The 8,637-nt window shown below is 48.0% G+C and overlaps 2 protein-coding genes across 2 annotated transcripts; both read left to right on the forward strand.

Moving 5' to 3' along the window:
- The first annotated feature begins 1,990 nt into the window (after positions 1-1,990).
- LOC112901165 (BAG family molecular chaperone regulator 1-like) lies at positions 1,991-3,979 on the forward strand. Its single transcript, XM_025970014.1, has 2 exons — positions 1,991-2,312; positions 3,343-3,979. The coding sequence occupies exons 1-2, from the start codon at positions 2,078-2,080 to the stop codon at positions 3,570-3,572; spliced, it is 465 nt and encodes a 154-aa protein (XP_025825799.1). The 5' UTR covers positions 1,991-2,077; the 3' UTR covers positions 3,573-3,979.
- A 2,467-nt stretch (positions 3,980-6,446) lies between these two features.
- On the forward strand, positions 6,447-8,340 carry LOC112901067 (BAG family molecular chaperone regulator 3-like). The gene is made up of 2 exons (XM_025969896.1): positions 6,447-6,785; positions 7,574-8,340. Exons 1-2 carry the CDS (start codon positions 6,542-6,544, stop codon positions 7,801-7,803), a joined length of 474 nt encoding a protein of 157 aa, XP_025825681.1. The 5' UTR covers positions 6,447-6,541; the 3' UTR covers positions 7,804-8,340.
- Positions 8,341-8,637: the final 297 nt, after the last annotated feature.

The following is an 8,637-nucleotide window of genomic DNA, read 5'->3' on the forward strand; positions in this document are numbered from 1 at the left end:
TACTGAACTGGGATGACGCAGACGATGCAGCAAACGGGAGCATGCAGGTCCCTTCCTGCATTGTTCTTGCAGTGGTGAAGGATCATAAGATAGCATGCCCAGCACTTTGAGCAGGTGCACAACTTATTCCCACATCTGACGGTAAGCAGCAGGCAATGCAACATGTTATTGTTCACTGTATTTCTGAAAGTAAGTACTGCAACTGAAAATGCATGCGTGTGTACAGATAAGTGAGCAGTAGCTGATTGACCCGTGAAGAAGCGAGCTAATCTGGTTATCACAACAGATGCAGCATGTCCCTTTCCTTGCGAGCTTCCACTGTGATCCATCCTCAAACGTTTCTTCATCTGTTCACAAATCCCAGGGGTCTTTTGTCAGACACGGTGAAATACTGATTGACCAATCCAAGATTCCATCAACCATTCATCTGAAAGCGTAGCTCAACTACAGAGACAAGATTAGCAAGCTAGGTTTGGCAGGATGGATTGGAAAGCAGGGGCACTCGAGGGTTTCTTATCAATCGAACCAATGGAAAAGGCAAGAGGAAATCCGAAATTGGGTGGACGGGCTCCGACTCCACAGCAATAGATAGAGAACGGAACGGAGGTGCGGGACTGCGGGTGCTCGCCTCCTTGCTGGAGTCTCTGCCGCCGCTGTTGCCCGTCGGGATGGTCGGGAGGAGCACTAGAGCTGTCGAGCCGTGGAGAGTCATCTAGCGCCGGCGGATCTGCGCAACGACCGCGAGCCCCTAGCGGCGGACGACGATCATCGCGGTAACAGCAGCGGCGCTCGTCGCGGAAGATCGTCTAGGATCATCCCCGACCTCGTGTCCGCCAGCGCTGCCGACGCCTGCTGTCGAGCAAGAGTAAGCCGATCTTTTTTACAAAATAGGTCCCCGGTTATTTTCAATTGACCCCTAGTTTGGATCTTGATTAATAGTCGCGATCCTATTTTACATGATGGATGGGCGTTGGGCGGTTCTCTTGCCATGAAATTGAGAACGGGAAAATGGGAACTCCGATCCGGCCTCAGCCAATAACCGCGACAGTTCTTCTGTGAGTTCTTTGAATGCGTCGACCATAGTAACCGAGCTTGAGACCGACCCATCTCGATGGCTCGCCGTGTACGGTTTACTCCCTCTCCCTCTCTCAGCCCTGCACGGGCGCCGCCGGCTGGGCGGCGACAAGGGAGAGGTGCATCTGGGGTGCACGTTGTCGTCGCAGTCTAGACAGGCGGGCGCCGGGCGCGGAACACAAGCCGGGAAACTTGCGCCCAACCGCCTGCCGGCTATTACAATAATCCCGGTAGGTTTGCGGCCTAATCCGACAGCCCTAATCATCGTCCTCTCTCTCTCTCTCTCTCTCTCTCTCTGCCCAAGCTCTAGGAAGGAGCCAAAGCTAGAGGTAGCCTACTGACCATGCATGCGTGCGTGCGCTTTGCCAACTCCCATGTGGATGCGGCCGCACTGGCCGGCATGCACGGCGTTGTTCTATTCCATCGACCAGCTTCACCCACTTTACCCAACAAAACCCAAATGACAAACACGTTAAGATTTTACAAGCATGGAGCATGTCAGTTCTATATGAAGTGGCTATTATAAAAGTTCCTTCGACCATGCATCTCTCTGCCAGTAGCTGTTCGTTGAGATTTCTCATTGATCCACTCAATGGACGGAGAAATGTTGTGTCGCAGACTAGCAGTTAAAATTTTTAACCCGTGACCTGATGTTTCACGGGACCCTGCGGTCTACACTGTCTTTGCAAATTGGATCGAAGTTGTTTCGCCCTTGTCTCTGTGAGCAACTACCCGCTTTGGACTTTGCCAGGATCGCCTGTCACAATGTCTCCGTCCCTCCTCGTCTCCACTCTCCGCCCTTTTCTCTTTTCAAAAAACGCACGCTTCTAAAGCTTGTCCTCAAGCCATGGCCGCCCCTGCTTCCACTATATATACAAAGTGGCCTCTTGCTCTGCGGCCACACCTCACACCTGCATTCCAGCACCACACGCACTGCTGGCCTCTGCTCTCCATTGCTGCAGGAGCTATACTTCTGAGCAGCACCGTGAGCTTAGCTTCGGAGATGATCAAGCTGAGGTACTCCAAGAAGCTGTTCAGGAGGAGCTCCTCCAAGAGCAGCACTAGCAGCGACGGCGGTGATGCCGGCAGCGGCCGCGGGGAGATAGAGTGGGAGGTGAGGCCGGGGGGCATGCTGGTGCAGAAGAGGGACGGGAGGGGGCACGTCGAGGTCATCACCGTCAGGGTCGCCACCGGCTTCTCCTGGCATGACGTCTCCATTGGGGCTACCTGCACCTTTGGTGAGTATTCTGAGTGCAAATTCTTCTGTTATTTGCTCGCCAATCCTCTCATGCATGTTGCCCAAAGAAAAGCCATCTTTCCGGTAAAGTTGTGTCTGAGATTGGTAGAATGTGTTCATTGGAAGTTGGTTTGACCATGATTTCTTTTGGCTTTTTTTTTCTGGGGCTTCTCTCCAATGTGTTATTACCTCACCTTTTGTAGTAAAAAAAAAAAAGATGAACATCACATATATAAAGCTCTTTGTGTAGCCACGATGAAGGCTTTGGAACTGGGCCGGCGTTGGGTACATCCCAAGTTGGTTCAGTCAAAGTTTCAGGTTTGCAGTGTACAGATGCGTCAGTAGAGATGCTAGTTGAGCTGTTCGGTGCTAGATGCAACCCGCATTGCAATGACCTGTGTGTCGAGTTCACCTAAAAAGGCCATGCGCCTCCATTGTTCAGTAATAGTTAGTTTGGCCCCTGATGGATGCTGAAATGCTGAATACTGAAAGTAAGAATCAGCTGTGACAAGAACTAAACAGGTCAAATACAGCTTGACACAAGAACCTATGATTTTGCTTACACAGCCAGAATGCAAGATCCATGCATCGTATGCACATTTCTCCCCATTGACCCTTCTGAACTCCTGAGACTTATCAGAGAGACATGTCCACTAGCGAGGTCACCTACTTCAGCAATTCAATGACTGACGAGTGTGTCACCCTCAACAACTCCACAAGTATGTGTATGGCACTAGATCACTGCTGGTTGTTCATGTAATAAAAAACATAAACAGTGACATGGGCATGTCTGCTGTCTGCACGATGATCAGCCTAGCTCTGCATACCTGCAAGCATATGCTGATGATCCTCAGTGGAACCTTCCCATATTTTGCCACCTAGCACAGCATAAGCCGTGAACAATTGTTTGTGTTTGTTTTTTTAAGAGAAAAAAACAAAAAAGATGCCTGTCACTGCATAAGAATAAATCAAACACATGAATATTTATTTTGTCTCGAGATCTGAAGTGTGCCCGTGCAAAATGATTCCAGGGGAGCTGAAGGTGGTGCTGTCCATGGTGACAGGGCTGGAGCCGAGGGAGCAGAGGCTGCTGTTCAGGGGCAAGGAGAGGGAGGACAGCGATCACCTCCACATGGTGGGCGTGAGGGACAAGGACAAGGTGCTCCTCCTCGAGGACCCTGCCCTCAAGGACCTGAAGCTCCGGGCCGCGCTCGCGGCACAGGCGGTGCAGAGCCCGTATCAACCTTTTATCAAGGTGTAGACGACCCGGCCCGGCTTGGCCGCCCACTACCCTAACTGATAGAGTAAACCAGCATCATCATCAGCTAGCTGCTCCTGTTGGTGATCGCCTGCTATTGATCAGTGTTAATAAGTACCACTCCATGTACGCTCAAAGGAAAGCTAAGCCCCTCTTTCATGAGAGAGTTAAAGAGTACCACTACTTGTTAGTCGTCTTGTCTTGTCAGTTGTCATGTGTAGGTAGAATGATGCATTTGTAACTACTGAGTGTGGCTGTCATGCATGCTAAGTTTGGTTGTTAAGAAAAATGCAAGCTTAGATGACGCATGCCTAGCAAGTTCCACACAGAGTTTCGAAAGGCTTTGGGGGTGATGAACCGATGCCTATAATGGGTAACTTCTTGGGCTATCCTATTGTGCAGTTTTGTGACTTTGTCGGCTATGTGTAGTGTACATTGTGCTGGGGTAAAATGTTTGATTGCCTATATCCTCTGACGGATGGTTGCTTGAAAATGACAAAATCTAAGGCGCCCCATGCACCTGTTGCTGCCGGTTCAAGAAATTGGGTGCCCGGCTGTACGCTGGATGACATGAAGGCTGTCTCCTTCTCAAAAAAAAAAGAAAAAAGAAAAGACATGAGGCTGCCAAATTTACAATTCCGATTCCGAAGAACTGACATCTCTGAACTCACTGACCATCTGATGCTCAACTGATATCAGTAGATCAGAGGGCATCATAGACTGACAGACAGAGCACTGTTCTGGCAGCATACGCATGCGTATCCACCACCATACCAATACCAAAGCAGCAAACCTTCCTCGCTGCACCTAAACGAAGGTGCAGGTGGCCATGCATCACGTGGCGTAACAGTCGGAACGTCGTTTCCACGCACGGGAGCGAAGACCGTCACGTACGGCGGGGAATGGGAATCCCGTTCCACACAAGCGCACATTTGGGTCTCTCCGCCCACGCGTGCCACGGCGAGAGAGATGAGAGATGCTTTGGCTCGAAGGAAAAACGGGGATTCCGAGGCGTACCGACATGAGCACGATCGATCCCTGTTAACTATGCCGTCCATCCTGCACACGTTCAGCAATCAGCTAGCAGTACTTGCCACATGCATGAGCCGCAGCTTGGGAACTTCTTGGAAGCCGATCGCCGTTCAGACTGTGGGCAATCGGGCACATTCCGATTAAAAGAAAAAGTTTGTGTGCGAGGTATTGATAATGAGTTTGGTTGTCGATTTTCTCGGGAAGTTCCATATTAGCTACTCTCTTCGTTCCAAATCGTAGGTCGTTTTGGCGTACATAAATTTTACTATGTACGTAGATATAAATATCTACATGTATAGCAAAATTTATAAATCTAGATTTACCAAAATGACCTATAAACTGGAATGGATGGAGTAGCTTGCTAGCTAGTTGCATAATTGTGATTTGTCACCAGAAAGCTGATTTTCAATAAAAAGTTGCAATCAGTATGAAAAATACTTTTGAAAAGTAAATACTACTACTTGATAGTATATAGTCTATATAAAATCTAACTATTCATTATTATGGATAATTAAGTAATTTTCACATTGTAAAAAGTGATATTTCAAATGGAGTGGTCTTTTAAACTTTATGCTAGTGTCAAAATAAAATTATAGTGGTGCCATTTATGTTCTTTTACCATGATGATACTACCTGTATTACTCACATATACTACCTATGCCATAGGTGAAGGTTTAAGTAGTATACAATTAATCTTGACCGTCGGATGTTTTCTTTTCATACTAGTCCTTTTCGAACAGTAGTATAATCTAGTATTGTGTATCGTAAAAGAGCTCATCTCATTTTCCTTAATTAATTTTTATTGCATCGTCATGCCAGATGTCAATTGAAAATGAAACCTTAAGTGGACCTGCAAAGAGAAATGCGCACATATACTTTAGGTTGAATGCCAGACTGGAGGTCAACTACACCTACGACCCACGTACACGCATATATATGCACTATATATTGCTTGCCATACAAAGATGAAGTATCACAACTGTACTTCAAAAGCCAAAGCTAAAATCTAATTCAGCTAGATGTTTTGGACTAGTTTGAAGTCTACTAAACCCTAGAAAGAAAACATGTCGAGCCCCACATCACATGCTGCCTTAACCACGGCTAAACTCCCAAAAAGCTTACCAGCCCAAATAATTAAAGCCAAATCCTGATTAACAATGCCACGACACATTTCATAATCGCACGTACAAGCTCTGACTAATCATCGCCCCATCCATTATCTTTCTCTTAGGCCAGTTCGTACGTGCGTGCACTCATCAGTGGCGGACAGCAGACGCGGAACACAAGCCGGAAAACTTGCGCCCAACCGCCAGCAATTACAATAATGACGGTAGGTTTACGGCCTAACCGGCCACCCTAATCATCATGCTCTTGCATTGCGGCCTACCAATAGAACGGAGCCAAAAGATGGCTAGCTTGCATAGTTGCATGTACTATGCGTTTTGCCATCTCTTCCTTGTGGTTGCATTATTAGGTATATATGCTGATCTATATATTATTCTATAGAATTGTGTACGTTTACCTTTACCCAACAAGCCTAATGCCAACACACATTTCCTAGTAGGTTTTGCTAGCTAGAGAAATTGACCATGGTTATCAAAATACAGTCATCTCTGTCCAAACTGAATGCTAACCGTTTGGCTCCACATGTCAGCCGGCGACACCTTTGTGAGCTAGCCGTTTTGGACTTTGCGAAGATCGCCTGTCCTCCTGTCCCCTCCCACCAGCACCTTTATTTTGTTTACGAACGCACGCTTCTAAAGCTCGTCTTCTCTGGCTCTCTTCGTGCTCCTCCCCTATATATACGCGGTGACACCTGACCTCTAGTTCCACGGCAACATCACCAGTTCAGCACCACACCCACCGGTGGTGGTTACTGCTGCTGCTCCTCGCTGTCCATTGTTGCCGGAGCCGAGCAACATTGTTGGTCCGCAACGACAATGATCAAGCTGAGGTGCTCCAAGAAGCTGTTCAGGAGGAGCTCCTCCAAGAGCAGCACGGCCAGCAGCAGCAGCGACGGCGGGGATGTCGGCGGCAGCCGCGGAGAGATCGAGTGGGAGGTGAGGCCCGGAGGGATGCTGGTGCAGAAGAGGGACGGGAGGGGGGACGTGGAGGTGATCACCGTCAGGGTGGCCACAGGGTTCTCTTGGCACGACGTCTCCATCGGGGCTACCTGCACTTTTGGTGAGCAATCTTTGTTACTGCTATTCGTTTGGCCGAGCCAATTGGCGTGTATTTTGGGTTGAATTGTGTCTGAGATTGGTACGACGTGTTCACAAAAAGTTCATTTGACCCTGATTTTTCGGTCAAGGAGTTAGCACACCTTTTTGGGGTTTAAAAAAAGTTAATACAAAATAAAGCTCTTTTTGTAACCACGAGGCTTTGGAACTGTGGGTTAGCATGCACACTGATGGTGCTCCATTACATCATTCAGTTGTTGAATAGGTTGGGTACATGGACATGGTGTTGGTTGAGTTAAGGTCTGCAGGGTACTGATGTCTGATGCAGCAGCACTAGAGATGCTAGTTCAGTTGTTTGATTCTAGATGCATCCCCATGGACCCTTCTGAGTCTCGCTCTAATGAGAGAGAGAAAGACGAGAGACATCTGTCCACTAGCGATGCCACCTACTCCCTTCAGCAATAAAAAGAAATAATGTCAGACAAGAGGCAGGGCTCAGTTCATGCTATAGAAAAACAATGGCATGGGCATGCAGGCACAATGTACAACAACGCGTGACGCGTCTGCCTAGCTACCTGCACTGCCAGCACACGATGGTTCAGATTTCAGACATGGAACCTGAGAGGAACCTTCGCACATTTTTGTCATCTTCAGATCATAGGCTTTGGACAATCGTGTTTGCTATTAAAAAAAACAGCAATGCTTTTTTCGTTCAGAGAAATGAACCAAACTAACACTTGTGACGTAACTTTGCCTCGAGATCTAACGTGTGACCGTGCAAAATGGCTGCAGGGGAGCTGAAGGTGGTGCTGTCCATGGCGACAGGGCTGGAGCCTCGGGAGCAGAGGCTGCTGTTCAGGGGCAAGGAAAGGGAGGACGCCGACCATCTCCACATGATCGGGGTGAGGGACAAGGACAAGGTGCTGCTGCTCGAGGACCCTGCCCTCAAGGACATGAAGCTCCGGGCCGCAAGGGCGGCCCAAGCCATGCAGAGCCCGTACCGGCCTTTCATCAAGGTGTAGGCTGGCCCGGTCCAACACTGTGCTAACCTTTTGATATCGACCGTGTACCATTTGGAGGCATGCTCAAAGAGAGCATGCCTAGTGGGGGCATACGCCTTTCCTCTCAGATTCTGGGTTTCAGTAGACTTGATCAGTATTCTAAGAAGCTACAAACTTTGATAAGTTTTGGGTTAGGTCTGCCTTTGATCAGCAGTCTATCAGGGCTTCTGACTGAGACAAGCTGATGAGTCTCCGGAGCAGTGCAGGGGAGGGTTATGTTGGAAACTTGATCATGCATGTAGCAGTGTACTCTACTCCAAATCCCACTACTAATTGCTAAGTAACACTTCATGGAGAGCCAAAGTACCCTTTCATGTGAGAGTCAAGAGTAACCCTGGCAGCAATATTTTAGATGGGTAAGTACATGGGTGTGCTTGTGTCAGTGACTCAGTGTAGCTAGTTGCACTTGTACGTGCCGAGAGTTTTAAGATTGTGTCTGCGACTTGAACGGTGGAGCTTGGACATTGTTGTTTCAGAGCATTATATTAACTTGTTGTTATCATGACTTTCATGACCATTTTGTTATGGTCCTGTCATGAAGATATCCTTATTCTCTTGTGTGTTGGGAGGATTGTGTTGTTGAATGGACGAGGGCAACATGCTTCGCGTTTGTCCGCCGTGCAAAGATCTGGCAAGAACTAGAATCATTACAAGTTGATAAAGAAGGTAAAATAGACGTTTCTGCCCCTTTAATTTTGCCTCAAGGATTAAGTTCGTTCTTCAACTTTCGGATCGGCCAATCTAATCCCTCAACTTTTATTTTTGATCAAACTCATACTGATACGGCGCTCCATG

The sequence above is a fragment of the Panicum hallii genome, chromosome 7 (genome assembly GCF_002211085.1).
Source record: "Panicum hallii strain FIL2 chromosome 7, PHallii_v3.1, whole genome shotgun sequence".
NCBI classification, from domain to species: Eukaryota; Viridiplantae; Streptophyta; class Magnoliopsida; order Poales; family Poaceae; genus Panicum; species Panicum hallii.